Source organism: Pristiophorus japonicus, chromosome 5 (genome assembly GCF_044704955.1).
Source record: "Pristiophorus japonicus isolate sPriJap1 chromosome 5, sPriJap1.hap1, whole genome shotgun sequence".
Lineage (NCBI taxonomy): Eukaryota > Metazoa > Chordata > Chondrichthyes > Pristiophoridae > Pristiophorus > Pristiophorus japonicus.
Genome location: NC_091981.1, coordinates 169737875 through 169754974, shown reverse-complemented (window position 1 = coordinate 169754974; position 17100 = coordinate 169737875). Strand labels below are relative to the sequence as shown.

The following is a 17100-nucleotide window of genomic DNA, read 5'->3' as shown; positions in this document are numbered from 1 at the left end:
GCGGTGGATGTTTGCCAACTTTGCGACCCGCGAAGTTGGCGGTGACATCGGCTGGCGCCATACTCGCCACCCACGGGGCAATTTCCCCCGCGGGGCTGATGCAGGTGTCGAGGGGTCGGTGCACATGGCGATGTCGTCATCGCCGTGCCTGTGCCAGCCCAGCTAATCGCGGAGTACGACGTTAACGATACAATGCCCCCCCTAAACCCCCGGGACAATTTCCCCAGAGGTGCTATCGACCCCTTCCCCGGACGATAATCTTGTTCCGCCCAATTAGCGCCCCCTGGAGGCACTAATGGGGCTACAAAAAAGTGCAATTCCATCCCCTTACTTTCCTGGGCCTCCTCTGGGCTCTGCTCATCTTCCAGACAACTTTGCGAAGCCACCAATGCTCACTGCTCAGGCCTCCTAATGTCTTCATCGGAGCCCGGTCTGCTTATTTAAAGAAGGACTCCACCGGCTCCACTGTAAGACCAAGAGCATTAAATCAGTCAATTGATCTTCCCAGCTCTGCTGTAAATCAATTTGTTTAAAAATATTGAAGAATGGTTCATTTCCTGGCAATTCCACTCCTCTTTGTTCCAGTCACAAATCAATTACGCCGATTGATTGCACTGATTCATTGGAGATTTTACATTCAGACTTATGGTATTGAGTTTGTGTGAAAACTTCTACGTAATTTCACCTCAGCAATCATAGGCAGTCCCTCGGAATCGAGGAAGACTTGCTTCCACTCCTGAAGTGAGTTCTTTGGTGGCTGAACAGTCCAATACGAGAGCCACAGACCCTGTCACACGTGGGCAATACTGCCGCTGTGTCCAGCACATTCCGGGTGCATTTTGCTGATTGCACCCCTAGCGGAAATTTCTGCTCTGTTGTGGTCTGGTCTTTTGGTTCTGTTCGGATTTGTTTTACTCCGTTCGGGTCTGTTTTGTCCGACTGATCCACTAAATGTTGTTAGTTCAGTTCATTTTGGTTCTGTTTTGTTTTTGTTTATTTCAGTTCTGTTGAGTTTTCTGTTTTCTTCAGTTTTTTTTGCTCTGTTCTGTTCTGGCTTTGCAGATGACATTGAGGACAATGACAAAGGTATTGCATTTCCTTTACTTGCTTTAAAACATGTTTCTGGTTTTGCACTGACTCCTGTCTTATCTTCATGGGTGAAACATGTCCTTAAGTATTTCGCCTGCAAATCCTTATCTAAGTGAGATGGAAAATTGTGGTTAACCGAACTGCCCTGCTGCTGTGCTTTCATTATTTTCCTTCGCATATTCGAACTTGTGTGAAGTGACAAAAGCTATAACTGGTTTGTCTGCTAGCAGAATGTTGTCCAGCAGACACCGTGTTGGTAAGAAACAAATGTCTGTTCAATAAATTTGTACTGGAGTGGGATGCTCTGGTCTGTTCTGTAGTTTTTTTTATTTTAGTTCCTACCGCTATAAATGTAACGCCAATAATGAGGGTTATAAACCATGAGGGTTCTATTGGAGGCCTTCCTTTACGTAAAAGGCAATATTTATTTATTTAGCCATCAAACCTACACTATCAAAGGCTGCAGTTAAATTACAGGTATCAGTCTGAGGCCAGTCTCTGGAGAGCATGAGACTCAGACAGCAGGCCCATGGTGTTTCAACTGTGACTTGCTCTGAACTTAGTGGCAAAGGAGTTCTGTGCATAAATATCTGGGTGCAGACACAGAGCTCTGCTCTTCAGGCAGCTAATATTTAATAACAACAGAAAATGCTGGAAATACTCAGCAGGTCAGGCAGCATCTGTGGAGAGAGAAACAGAGTTAACGTTTCAAGTCGGCGACCTTTCGTCATGTCCCTGAAATGCTCTCTCCACAGATGCTGCCTGACCTGCTGAGTATTTCCAGCATTTTCTGTTTTTTATTTCAGATTCCAGAATCCGCAGTATTTTGCTTTTGAGCTAATATTTAATTCTATGAGAACGTGGGTGGAGTGGTTGCTTTCTCTTAATATTAAAACATAAAAATAAAAGTTCATAAAATTCTCAAGGTGCATCACCTAGGCACTCTTAAAATTAATCTTTATATTGAGCTACAGCTGTACTGCACTTAAATCCCAAGCAGTGTGAGACTAGTGGATCAATGTGGTTTCATTATACATACTTGGCAGTTAGATCACTGACCTGAGGTAGGATTTAAACTGCTGCATTTCAGTGCATGCCCAAAACCATTTGGAATCAATGTGAAAGTGGCAGATTAACATCTGCAAAAATGGAAGAATGGAACACACCAGCTCTCCTAAAGTTAAATTTAAAGATTCTCTTTATTTCCTTAAAAGGTAGCATGAATGATTTACTAAGAAATTATTTCTACTGAGTGGCTCTTTGTAACGTAGTCATAGGGGTCGAAATTGCCCCTTTTTGCGACCCCGTTAGCACCTCCGGGGGGCGCTAACGGAGCGCGAAACACTTTTCACCGGGGTGGGGGCGCTACCGGCTCCCGCGAAATTGCCCGGGAGCTTGCGGAGGCGCTGCCACGGCAATACCTCACCCTGCTGCAGATAGCGAGCTGGGCAGCCTCATCATTGGCATGTGCCATGAACCCGAAGCAGCATACGCCTACCCCTTTTCACCCCGTGTCGAATGTTGCCCGCGCCTCGCGATTCTAACGTGAGCGAGTGTCAGCGCCAGCCACGCGGGTCATGATCATGAACCGGGCCGACATCTGCTCGTGGGGCGAGCACCCCGCACCGCCATCTTGCCGGTTTTGCTGACTCACCGGTTGGCACAAATTCTTGCCCACTTGCATGATCCGGGCTGCCACCATGCAGCCTGGCTTCTCCACAAGAGAAGTTAAAGATAGTATTAGATCAAATGAAGAGGCTTATAATGTTGCCAAAAAGAGCAGTAAGCCTGAGAATTGGGAGGATTTTAGAATTCAACAAAGGAAGACCAAGAAATTGATAAAGAAAGGGACAATGGAATGTGAGAGTAAACTAGCGAGACACATAAATACAGACTGTAAAAGGTAGCTAATGTAACCCTGCTATTTAAGGAGGGAGAGAAAACGGGGAACTACAGACCAGTTAGCCTGACATCAGTAGTAAGGAAAATGTTCGATTCTATCATTAAGGATGTAGTAACGAGCCACTTAGAAAATAATAATAGGATTGGGCAGAGTCAACATTGATTTATGAAAGAGAAATCCTGTTTGACAAATCTGTTGGAGTGTTTAGAGGTTGTAACTAGCAGAATAGATAAGGGGGGACCAGTGGATGTGGTGTATTTGGATTTTCAAAGAGGTTATTGAACAAAATTAGGGCTCATGGGATTGAGGGTAATATACTAGCATGGATTGAGGATTGGTTAACGGACAGAAGACAAAGAGTAGGAATAAACGGGTCATTTTCGGTTTGACAGGCTGTAACTAGTGGGGTGCCGCAAGGATCGTTGCTTGGGCCCCAGCTATTCACAAACTATATCAATGATTTGGATGAGGGGACCAAATGTAATATATCCAAGTTTGCTGATGATACAAAGCTAGGTGGGAATGTAAGTTGTGAGGAGGATGCAAAGAGACTTCAAGGGGATATAGACAGGTTAAGTGAGTGGGCAAGAACATGGCAAATGGAATATAATGTGGAGAAATCCACTTCGGTAGGAAAAATAGAAAAGCAGAATATTTTTTAAATGGTGAGTGATTGGAAAGTGTTGGTGTTCAGAGGGACCTGGGTGTCCTTGTACATGAATCACAAAGTTAATATGCAGATACAGCAAGCAATTAAGAAAGCAAATGGTATGTTGGCCTTTATTACAAGAGGATTTGAGTATAAGAGTAAAAGGGGGCTGAAATTGCCCCTTCCCTTAAGGCCTGTTACCATCAGAAATCGATGGCTACGCTGTGGAATGACTGCCGATAGCCCAATTGCCCTGCCGTGGTTTCCCGGTGGTGTGCATCACCGAACCGCTTCCCCCCGCCACTTCCGCGGCGGTGTTGGCTAGCACTCCTAAGTGAGGCATCATGGACCGCTGAGATCCCGGGCTGGAAGCCACAATAAAAGTCGTCCGACCGCTAGGCGGCGCCAAGAGTTGTTTTTTTGAGTGGTGCATAGTTCCTGATGCACACCGCCCAAGTGCCTTAAAGGTGTGTTGCTTTGTGTTAATTTTGTGTTGGTGACTTGTTTCACTAGCAGTGCAAGGATAGAGTGCGCGCTGCTTTGCGAACGCTGGAGGCACCTTCACCTGCAGAACAAGGCCACTTCGAGGTGGCTGGGCTTGGGAAGGGCTTTGAAATGGGGGCAGTATTGGCAGGCCAACGCCTCCTGCACATTGTGCGTGCTGCCAACGCACGGAGAAGATGACGGCGCTTGGGTCAATGGCTGCAGAGGCTGCGGGCAAGGGCTGTAGCAATCATGGCGGGTCACCATGGAGAGGGCCAGGAAGATGGTGACAGAGGGGAGGCAAGAGAGGTGTCACAGGAAGGCCCTCAGCAAGGTCGTTCCCTGAGGAGGAGAGTGAGATATGCAGACCCCCACTCCAGATACTGGGCCAGAGGTGGAGGAGCCAGCAGAGCAGCAGGGAGAAGCTAATCAACCACATCACACAGCACGACATCAACACAGACGTGGGGGCACCAGACCATATCAAGAAAGGGTCTTCCGCCAGAAATTCTCATGCAGGGATATGAGTGATGATCAGTGCCTGTGCAAACTAAGATTCTGGAAGGACATCGTGAGGGAGCTCTGCAATCTCCTGCAGGCAGAATTAGAGCCACAGACACGGGTGAGAACAGCACTGAGTGTGGCATCCAAGGTAACTATCGTCCTGAACTTTTATGCGACTGGGTCCTTCCAAGCTGCCACTGCGGACATGTGCAACATCTCGCAGTTTGCAGCCTAAACATCGATACGGGAAGTGACAGATGCTCTGTATAGGAGGGGGGCCGATTATATCTCCTTCCCTATGACCAGGGAGAAGCAATTGGAGCAGCAGACTGCATTCCTGCACATTACGGGCATCCCCAGAGTCCAGGGGGTCATTAACTGCACCCATGTCGCTCTCAGGGCACCCCAACAAACTCCCGAGCAATTCAGAGAACACAAGGGCTTCCTCTCCCTCAATGTTCAACTCTTTTGCGACCACAACCGCAAGATATGCAAGTGGATGCCCCGTTTCCTGGCAGCAGCCATGACTCTTTCATACTGTGGCAGAACGGTGTGCCACGCCTCTTCACTGGTCTCAATGAAGATTGCGGCTGGCTCCCTGGGTGACAAGGGCTACGCACTGAGCACTTGGCTCATGACTCCTCTGCGCAATCCTAGAACTGCTGCGCAGCTCGCGTACAATGTGAGTCTGACGGCCACCAGGACCATCATCGAACACACTATTGGCATTCTCAAACAGAGGTTCCATTGCCTGGACCACTCAGGGGGTGTGCTGCAGTACTCGCCTGAGCGTGTCTCCATATTCATGGTGGTGTGCTGCATGCTCCACAACCTGGCCATCACGGGGGCGCAACCATTGGAGGACGAGGCAGCAGTGGCACCTGTGGAGGAGGAGGAGGAGGAGGATGTGGGTGGGCAGCCACGCAGGAGGCGGCATCAGCATCGTCTCATAGCTGCCCGGTTCACAGAACTCAATGCCCAGTTGAGCCTGTATCGGGCCATGTCCATGGGCCAACCTGTGAGCCCTCTCACACGTCATTCCCGCAGAGTAAAATGAGAGTCCTCATTACAAATTCCAAACACAAAATAAAGATTTATTATAACCCAAACAATGGGTTTCCAAAACATTTACATAATTAATTATCACCCTTGTGCAACTCCTTATTACCCCTTTTACGCAGACCTATCCTTACACTACACCGCAGTGTCTCCCCTGTGGCTGCCTCGTGGCTTTGGGAAGGCTGCTGTGTGTCTGTACAGGAAGCTACAGTTGCCCTTCTCAAACGCCCTCCTCCGTGCCTTCAGTCGGAAGTGGCTGGGGCGATGCCATGGATGACAGGACCCGGCTCAGGGCAGCTGTGAATCGGAGAGCCCACATCAGTATCCTGGTCCACAGTCAGATCTTGCGTGACCTCCAGCTGAGTCTGCATGAGAGCAGCCACACTCCGGAAGCCATCAGAGACGACAGCAGTCAGATGCTCCGTGCCCTGTTGCCCAGAGTGCATAAGAGCATTCTGAGCTTCCAGGGCAGCGGCTATCCTGTCCAAAGATGCACAGTCACGCTCGCTCCCTTCGCTCTGAGATGCATCTTCGCAGCTGGATCCACACAGTCATTGTGGGAGTCCACCATCGTCTGCACACTGGCATTGATGGTCCCCATGGTGTGCGCAGAGCTGTCCACAATGCGGGAGACAGACTCCTCCACGCTCCTCACCACTTGCGACAGCCTCTCAGGCACCCGTTGCATTGCTGCCAAGAGCCTCCACCGTTTGTTCATAAGCCCCAACGTCGATGGGCTTGTCTGAGTCCTCCTCAGCAGGACTCGACTGCCAGTTCACCCGCTGGAGAGATGGCACCCAAGGTTCCTTTTGCCCTTCACCATGCTGCAGCCCACTAGGCCCCGGTGCTTCAACCAATGCAGACCCCTCGCCTAAATCTATGTTACCTGACCGCGGACTCCCAATATCTGAGCTGGTGCGTGGGACTGTAGGAAGCAGTGATGCGGTGTTTCTGGCAAAGCTCTTCCCCTCTCCATCTCCCTCATTCAAAATTCTGCCAAGATCATCGAGGGTGTCAACTGTCTCCTCCTGACTGTGGCTGCCAGTCATGTCGAGGGTCTCTGTGTCGCTCATGATGACACTGGGGGTATCATCTGGAATCATAAAAGGGAGAAGGGGTGCTGTGAGGGTGAGGTGGGTGAGGTGCTGCATTGCACCATGCAGCAAACAGCTTGCACAGAAGCATAAGCAATAGCCAGGTAGCCCATTGCACTGTGAGGGAGAGATGGCATTGCACAGTCACTTACTCATTCTGCCCCAGCAACATCGGAGTGACCAGCAGCAACAGGGATTCCAACATGCGTGCCTACTAGCTGCTGCACCCTTTCCTCCAGATCAGTGAGCTGGACATTTTGCGAGTCGCCCCCACCAGTGGCTTGTTGGGTGGCACGGTTGTGCGCCACTTTGAAAATCAGCCATGATCTTATTAAATGGCGGAGCAGGCTCGAGGGCTTACTCCTGCTGCTAATTCTAATGTTCTCATGTTTTGGGTGCCGGGCTGCAGTCCTGGTACCACGCTGCCCTGGTGGCCTCGCAGAGGCAATCCAAGGCCATGCAGAGTGCGTAGTGGTCCTCCCTTGTAAGTGAAGGGGAGGGGCATTGAAATGCGTCAGTGCTACGTGGAGCATCCACGTAGTGCTGCGGATCGCATCCCATTAGCACAGCTAGACCCGCCCCAAGAGGAAGTGGAGCGTGCGAGATTGCGTCCATTTCCTCTGAGGGGCGGTAAGGCCAATTCCACAGACAGGGCGGGATGTCCGCGATAGTTGCAGGAAGTACTGCCCCGAGCGGATTATCACCCCCAGTCAGGGCGCAGGGTACTTTCTCCCCTATACAGTCCTATAATAGTCTGGGAATCTTCAAAACAGCAATGTATAAATAGTGATAGCAAGCTCAGGTTTTGCCAGTAAAGTTATACAATGTTATAAAACTGGGGAATAGTTTGAAGCTCCAAATCTTTGCCTTTCTCTCTTAGGTTGTGTGTGCATTAGATGTCACTATAACTAGCTTTTTGAATCTATGTATTACGGTTGTGGTGTTCATCCTTGTCTCTGTTTGGAATATATTGAAGAGTCCTAATTACATAATTAGGAAATTTCTTGGATGCTTTAGTTCCTGGAACAGTGAAAACAACTTTGCTGCCATGCTACAGTGGCAAGTTGAAGCTGCAGCAGACATAATTTTAATACAGTTTTTTAAAAAAGTGTTAAGACTAAAAGTAAGATTTAAAATTGCAAATTAGTAGTGACAGACGTGATTGGCAATGTTATAATGCCATGGTGTTGCTAATCGTGTCATGGTACTCTCTTCTACTTATAAGTGAGGCAGTCTCTTGCACATTTTTCTTTCAGGGTCTACTCTTTAAGATCTGACAGACATTGCCTACTTTAGCCAAGAAAGGCTCATTTATATAGTGCTGGTAAAGATCTAATAGCCTACGCACAACACCTCACCATTTATTCTTCTAGTAGTTGTATATGTGAGGATTATGCCTGGTACATTGAAGGGTAACTGCTGTCATTTTAAATCCTACACTAACCTGCCCATTATTGCCAAATAATTGGAAATGTTTAAACTTTATGTGATTTGGTATTAACTTTGTTCTTACAGCCGGATCCCGCTGGGAGAGATTTTGCAATCCGTCCAATGCTGGAGCACTGTGAAAATACCAACATGAGCATTTGGCTGGGCATTGTATATGCATATAAAGGGCTTCTTATGGTATGAATTACACTGTTGATTTCGGAACAGTTTTTGGATGAATCACATCCATTGTCTTAACCTACCAAAAGTACAACTTTGCATTTTCTTTGATATTCTTCACTATGTTCGATCAAAGCAATCTGTTCAATTTGTACCTTAGCCTTGATCCTATTCCCCTTCCTATAGGTTTACTCAGGTTTAAACCAGCAGTCAGTACTGAGGTTTAACCTCAATATTCTGTTCAATCCAGTACACTCTCACCTTTGACCCCGTCAGTTTGTGGGGTCAACAGGAAAGCACCTCATTTTCATTAGGCCAGTGAAAGCCAAGATTATATCTCTGGTGTCTGCCTGGCCCATGCAATCAGAAGGTCCAGTGATTGCTCATCATTGGGGTGGAGGGGGATACCCAGAAACCACCTTCCCCAGAGCTTTTTTCCAGTTGGCCCTCGCTCTCCTGTGTAAGGATTCTGATCCAATTTTTGTTTTAATTGACCAATGTCTTTACGAGTCCAAGCTAGATCTTCTAGTTGCGCGGGGCAGGTGGACATCAAAGATGTACCCACACTGAGGCAGGCACTTTCTGGCCCCATGCAAATGAGGTGGTCTTCCACTGACCCTGAAGCTCCATTGGGGTCAGCAGTGAGCATGATCCCGGGGTAACCACTGGGATCGCAGCCAGCAGATTTTTGTGGCCTACATCATTGCAACAATTACCATATTGTTCCACAAAACTATCTGTAAATATAAAGTATTTCCTCCATTGACTACACTTGTTTTATGTTAAATTATTAAAAAATGTAACAATTGTTGTTAGTTTGCCATTATAAAAATAGAAGAATATTTTAAAGTTAGAAAGTGTAACAAATGAGGAGACCTGAATGGTCAAAGCAACCATCTAACTTCATCGCTCTTTCTGTTTAACACTCTCTCATTAAGCATCCTTTCTTTGTATGTTTTGTTATTAATGGATAAGCATTTAATGAATTCACATAATATTCCTCTGTTATTTTAACTCGACTGTTAGCCCATTTATTTTAAATGGATTCACACTTTCTTAAATTAATGAATTAAGCATTCAGCTGCTATTATTTCAAACAGTAATTTCTGAACTCTGCTTTATTCTAATACTGAATTGATTTTTTTTTCTTTTTCAGTTGTTTGGATGCTTTCTTGCTTGGGAGACTCGGAATGTGAGCATCCCTGCTCTGAATGACAGCAAGTACATTGGGATGAGTGTCTATAATGTGGGAATCATGTGCATTATAGGAGCTGCAGTTTCTTTCCTAACTCGAGACCAGCCAAATGTCCAGTTCTGTATTGTGGCTCTGGTGATCATTTTCTGCAGCACCATCACTCTCTGCCTGGTGTTTGTGCCAAAGGTAGGTGGAATGAGAAGTTAGTAATAAAGTAAGTTAACATAATACTTCATGATTAACAGGATATAATATTGAAGCAAATCTCAAATACATTTCAGGACTGATCTTTTGGTGGCGGGGACGCTTGCTTGCTAGGCCGCCTATATCAGGAAATCGCTGGTGTGCTGCCCATAATTTCCCCACTAAGTAAGGCCAGTGGATGAGATTCAATATCAGCAGAAGATAACAGATACTTGAATGGGCAGTTAGACAGATAGAACAATAGAGGGGTGGATGAATGAACAGATATTTTTAAAGCTGCACTGGCCAGCATATATCCTTTCTAGCCGAGAGGAATGATGCAGGCCTCATTTATCCAAAATTGAGAAACCAGGCTGAAGAGCCAAAACCCACAGTGTAGGGGATTATCAGGGTGGAATAGATTAAAAGAAAAGACCATTGCAACAATTTTCCAAGTATGCACCCTTCTTTCCTATTTCAAGGAAGGCGCAAATCCATTTAAGATAGTTTTTATATCTTCATTAAAATAGTGGACAAAGGAGTGTTGTACAAGCACATAAAGTGTTTGTACATTAATATCACAAACACTCATTTCTAGGGTTATTAATTTCCAATGTGAAGCACAATTTAAACATGTGAGAAATTCTGAATGCAGCATTTGGCCTTTGTCTTTCTGTCACAATTGCCATGGAATATCCTATTTGTGCTTCTGCAAGGTCATTTTCCCCTATTACAATAATGATATCTTACTATTCTATTGTATACCACATGCAAAAAAAAGTCACAGACCACTTTGCAAAATGGAAAAAGGTAGACACCTGTTATGTCTTTAATACTCTTATGCATGATTCCACAAGGTCTAGTATTGTACTTGAGCTGTTGTGACCTTCGTCCCATTTATTGTAACTCCAGAGTGAGGCACAAGCATGGTGGGCAGCCTTTTATACTGTGCCCTGCACACCTATGCAGGTGACCCTCAGGTTCCCACCGCAGTGCCCTCTGGTGGCACAACTTATGTGACTGTACAGTTAGTATACATGGTCTACATACATGACATCACTTCCCCCCAAGTCTTTAATGCACATTGACTCGTACATTGACGGTGACCTGGGCTTTGCTCTTCCTGGTTGACCATTGGAGGGTCGCTTCTAGCTTGGATGGGTTGGTAGTGAGATTTGTTGCCAGTGGAGGTCCCAGTGGTTTCTGGTTGTGAGTCCATGACTACTCCATTCCCCCTCCCCCACCACCCCTCCCCACACACACACAGAGATCATGCTAATGGCCCGATACATGCAAGTTGCATTCAAGTTCATCACATAGGTTTTACATTTACATCTTGGTACATTTGTTGGGTGGGGTGGATTACAGTTGCATTTCTTTTTGTGTGGTACATATACATGATCAGTACAGGTATCTCAGTATAGGTACACAAGGACAGTCTAGTTCCAGCATGGCCGGATGAGATCCGGGTCATCTGGTGGCAGCGCAGCGCCCCATGCTGGTGGGTCTGTGGGCAAGGTGAGCTCTTTTATCTCAAGTTGCCGGAGCTCAGGGCTTTTGCCGTTACTCCTAGTGTTAGGCAGGCCCAAAGACAGCTGATTTCCTGGAGTGTATAAGGGATGCTTTCAATACCAATATGTCGAGCAACCAACTAGAGGGCTGGCCATTCTAGACGGGGTGTTGTGTAATGAGAGAGGATTAATTAGCAATTTTGTTGTGCAAGGCCCCTTGGGGAAGAGTGACCATAATATGGTAGAATTCTTCATTAAGATGGAGAGTGACACAGTTAATTCAGAAACTCGGGTTCTGAACTTAAGGAAAGGTAACTTCAATTGTATGAGACATGAATTGGCAAGGATAGACTGGCGAATGATACTTAAAGGGTTGACCGTGGATAGGCAATGGCAGACATTCATAGATTACATGGATGAACTTCAACAATTATACATCACTGTCTGGTGTAAAAATAAAACGGGGAGGGTGGCTCAACCGTGGCTAACAAGGGAAATTAGGGATAGTGTTAAATCCAAGGAAGAGGCATATAAATTGGCCAGAAAAAGCAGCAAACCTGAGGATTGGGAGAAATTTAGAATTCAGCAGAGGAGGACAAAGGGTTTAATTAGGAGGGAGAAAATAGAGTTTGAGAGTAAGCTTGCAGGGAACATAAAAACTGACTGCAAAAGCTTCTATAGATATGTGAAGAGAAAAAGATTAGTGAAGACAAATGTAGGTCCCTTGCAGTCAGAATCAGGTGAATTTATAATGGGGAACAAAGAAATGGCAGACCAATTGAACAAATACTTTGGTTCTGTCTTCACTAAGGAAGATACAAATAACCTTCCGGAAATACTAGGGGGCCGAGGGTCTAGTGAGAAGGAGGAACTGAAGGAAATCCTTATTAGTCAGGAAATTGTGTTAGGGATATTGATGGGATTGAAGGCCGATAAATCCTCAGGGCCTGATAGTCTGCACCCAGAGTACTTAAGAAAGTGGCCCTAGAAATAGTGGATGCATTGGTGGTCATTTTCCAACATTCTATAGACTCTGGATCAGTTCATATGGACTGGAGAATAGCTAATGTAACACCAATTTTTAAAAAAGGAAGGAGAGAGAAAACAGGGAATTGTAGACCGGTTAGCCTGACATCGGTAGTGGGGAAAATGTTGGAATCAATTACTAAGGATGTAATAGTAGCGCATTTGTAAAGCAGTGACAGGATCTGTCCATGTCAGCATGGATTTATGAAAGGGAAATCATGCTTGACAAAACTTCTAGAATTTTTTGAGGATGTAACTAGTAGAATGGACAAGGGAGAACCAGTGGATGTAGTGCATTTGTACTTTGAAAAGGCTTTTGACAAGGTCCCACACAAAAGATTAGTGTGCAAAATTAAAGCACATGTTATTGGGGGTAATGTATTGACGTGGATAGAGAACTGATTGGCAGACAGGAAGCAAAAAGTAGGAATAAACTGGTCCTTTTCAGAATGGCAGGCAATGACTAGTGGGGTACCGCAAGGTTCAGTGCTGGGAACCCAGCTCTTTACAATATACACTACTGATTTAGACAAAGGAATTGAATGTAATATCACCAAGTTTGCAGATGACACGAAGCTGGGTGGCAGTGTGAACTGTGAGGAGGATGCTAAGAGGCTGCAGGGTGACTTGGACAGGTTAGGTGAGTGGGCAAATGCATGGCAGATGCAGTATAATGTAGGTAAATGTGAGGTTATTCACTTTGGTGGCAAAAACAGGAAGGCAGACACATAGAAACATAGAAAATAAGTGCAAGAGTAGGCCATTCGGCCCTTCGCGCCTGCACCACCATTCAATAAGATCATGGCTGATCATTCCCTCAGTAACCCTTTCCTGCTTTCTCTCCATACCCTTTGATCCCTTTAGCCGTAAGGGCCATATCTAACTCCCTCTTGAATATATCCAATGAACTGGCCTCAACAACTCTCTGTGGTAGGGAATTCTTGAGTGAAGAAGTTTCTCCTCATCTCAGTCTTAAATGGCTTACCCCTTATCCTGAGACCATGTCCCATGGTCCTGGACTTCCCCAACATCGGGAACATTCTTCCTGCATCTAACCTGTCCAGTCCCGTCAGAATTTTATATGTTTCTATGAGATCCCCTCTCATCCTTCTAAACTCCAGTGAATACAGGCCCAGTCGATCCAGTCTCTCCTCATATGTCAGCCCTGCCATCCCGGGAATCAGTCTGGTGAATCTTCGCTGCACTCTCTCAATAGCAAGAACCTCCTTCCTCAGATTAGGAGACCAAAACTGAACACAATATTCCAGGTGAGGCCTCACTTAAGCCCTGTACAACTGCAGTAAGACCTCCCTGCTTCTATACTCAAATCCCCTAGCTATTAAGGCCAACATGTCATTTGCCATCCTTACCGCCTGCTGTACCTGCATGTCAACTTTCAATGACTGATGTACCATGACACCCAGGTCTCCTTGCACCTCCCCTTTTCCTAAACTGCCGCCATTCAGATAATATTCTGCCTTCGTGTTTTTGCCACCAAAGTGGATAACCTCACATTTATCCACATTATACTGCATCTGCCATGCGTTTGCCCATTCACCTAACCTGTCCAAGTCATCCTGCAGCCTTTTAGCATCCTCCTCACAGCTCACACCGCCACCCAGCTTAGTATCATCTGCAAATTTGGAGATATTACACTCAATTCCCTCATCCAAATGATTAATGTATGTTGTAAATAGCTGGGGTCCCAGCACTGAGCCCTGCGGCATCCCATTAGTCACTGTCTGCCATTCTGAAAAGGACCCGTTTATCCCGACTCTCTGCTTCCTGTCTGCCAACCAATTCTCTATCCACATCAGTACATTACCCCCAATAACATGTGCTTTAATTTTGCACACCAATCTCTTGTGTGGGACCTTATGAAAAGCCTTTTGAAAGTCCAAATACACCACATCCACTGGTTCTTCCTTGTCCACTCAACCAGTTACATCCTCAAAAAATTCCAGAAGATTTGGCAAACAGGATTTCTCTTTCATAAATCCATGATCCAGTCACTGCTTTCCAAATGTGCTGCTATTTCATCTTTAATAATTGATTCCAACATTTTCCCCACTATTGATGTCAGGCTAACCAGTCTATAATTACTTGTTTTCTCGCCTCCTCCTTTCTTAAAAAGTGGCGTTACATTAGCTACCCTCCAGTCCATAGGAACCGATCCAGAGTTGATAGATTGTTGGAAAATGATCACCAATGCATCCACTATTTCTAGGGCTACTTCCTTAAGTACTCTGGGATGCAGACTATCAGGCCCCGGGGATTTATTGGCCTTCAATCCCATCAATTTCCCTTACACAATTTCCCGCCTAATAAGGATTTCTTTCAGTTCCTCCTTCCCACTAGACCCTTGGTCCCCTAGTATTTCCGGAAAGTTATTCGTGTTTTCCTTCGTGAAATCAAAACCAAAGTATTTGTTTAACTGGTTCACCATTTCTTTGTTCCCCATTATAAATTCACCTGAATCTGACTGCAAGGGACCTATGTTTGTTTTCACTAATCTTTTTCTTTTCACATATCCATAGAAGCTTTTATGTTGCCAGCAAGCTTCCTCTAATACTCTATTTTCCCCCTCCTATTTAAGCCCTTTGTCCTCCTCTGCTGTATTACAAAATTCTCCCAGTCTTCAGACTTATCCTGTGACCCTCAGTTCCATCCATCTTAGTTCATTGTTATTAGCTGCTTTTACTGTCTCTCAATATCTCCTTGCCCATCTTCTCCAGCATAACCTTCTGGTCTTCATGTGTTTACCTAGCTTCCCCTTGAATGCATTTCTGCTCTACAACTCAGCTACTCCATAAAGGGAACGGTATCATTGTGGTTATGTTACTGGACTAGTAATCCCGAGATCTGAACTAGATCTGGGGACATGAGTTCAAATCCCACCCATGGCAGCTGGGGAATTTAAATTCAGTTAATTAAATTTTTTTAAATCTCAAATAAAAAGCTCGTATCAGTAATGGTGACCATGAAACTGCCAGATTGTCGTGAAAACCCATCTGGTTCACTAACGTCCTTTAGGGAAGGAAATCTAATCTGCCATTTTTACCCAGTCTGGCCTATATGTGACTCCAGACCCACAGCAATGTGATTGTTCGCAGGGGACTGCTGACTCACTTTCCTTGAGGATACTGTTGTGAGCACTCTCTAGTTTGGGATCCTGGCTGGTCCAGGTCCCGTTCGGAGGAACCGTTACGGGTGACCCTTTGCTCTTGGGCATTGCCGTGGTGGCGAGTGGGTTTGTGGGCTGCGCCTTTTCCACCCGGGTGGTGGGTGACAGTAGCCGACTGCAAGCAGAGACGCAGTTTACTGTTTCTGGCCCGTGGCGGTTCATGCCATCGGGTGCCTGCAACGTTAAACCGATCTGAGGCAGGGTATCGCTACCGGTGCCTCTGCTCTCCGGGGATCATTTGCTCCGTGGCTTGTCTACTTCTGTCAGCTGTGGGGACACTTTGTGATCCATCATTCTTGTCCCGGGGACGCAGGCTACAGAATTGGGTAGCCCACTGGATGTGTATACGACCATTAGGTGTTCGCCCGCTACATTGACTGATTGCAATTTGCACCCGACATCGCTCAACAAGATTTTGCTCGTTACAGCTGGACTTTTACATTGGTTACCAATTTCAAGCAGTTCACTCAAAAATGGCGGATTGCTGCCCACCTTTAAAATGGCCTTACTACTTTTACCCCAATCATCTTCCTTGCGTGGAACCACGTGTCGTTGCTCCATTAGCGCTGCATCTCGTGGTTTGGACGCCATCTTTTCCTTGTCCATGATGTCGACTGCCGCGATCTTCTTTCCCAGGGATTCTGCCACTGAAACATAGAAACAGAAAATAGGTGCAGGAGTCGGCCATTCGGTCCTTCGAGCCTGCACCACCATTCAATAAGATCATGCTTGATCATTCACCTCAGTACCCCTTTCCTGCTTTCTCTCCATACCCCTTGATCCCTATAGCCATAAGGGCCGTATCTAACTCCCTCTTGAATATATCCAATGAACTGGCATCAACAACTCTTTGGGGTAGGGAATTCCACAGGTTAACTGCTCTCTGAGTGAAGAAGTTTCTCCTCATCTCAGTCCTAAATGGCTTACCCCTTATCCTTAGACTATGTCCCCTGGTTCTGGATTTCCCCATCATCGGGAACATTCTTTCTGCCAGAATTTTATATGTTTCTATGAGATCCCCCCTCATCCTTCTAAACTCCAGTGAATACAGGCCCAGTCGATCCAGTCTCTCCTCATATGTTAGTTCTGACATCCCAGGAATCAATCTGGTGAACTTTCGCTGCACTCCCTGAAGTTAGGAAGGTGCCCTCGGATCCAGTCTTCCTCCCCAGGAGTCCTGCCACTGAAACCGGGAAGGTGCATTCTGGACGTCTCGGCCGGATCATTGTTATGCAGTCGTGATGAGCGGTCTGTGCCTCGGGGGCTGCGCAGATCTGTTCTCCGGTGCCTGGTCCCACTGAAGGTGGGAGCTTGCTCTGCCTCTGAGCACGGAGGACGTCAATCGCTGGAGGGATGAATCTTCCCCATCCATCCAAGTAGTGTTGGTCCATCACCTGAAACTATCCACAATGGTAAATTATGCACCGCGCCATCATGGGATACACTTACATCCGCACTATTAACAACTGATTTCAGTTCCTTGGTGTAGGTGCGCAGCTTTGCCTGAACTGGGACCAGCTTGGGTCATTCAGCTTGATCGTTCCATAGCCTCTCAAAGGCTTCCTGCCTCATTACTGATTGACTCACCCTCGTGTCCACTTCCATGAAGACT

The 17100-nt window shown here is 46.2% G+C and overlaps 1 protein-coding gene across 1 annotated transcript in view; it reads left to right on the top strand.

The window, feature by feature from the left end:
• gabbr2 (gamma-aminobutyric acid (GABA) B receptor, 2) overlaps positions 1-17100 on the top strand; it is a 1540887-nt gene that overhangs the window by 1501470 nt on the left and 22317 nt on the right. The window contains exons 14-15 of the mRNA XM_070880004.1: positions 8297-8407; positions 9546-9770. Coding sequence (XP_070736105.1) covers positions 8297-8407; positions 9546-9770 — 336 coding nt within the window. The remainder of the gene's footprint in view (positions 1-8296; positions 8408-9545; positions 9771-17100) is intronic.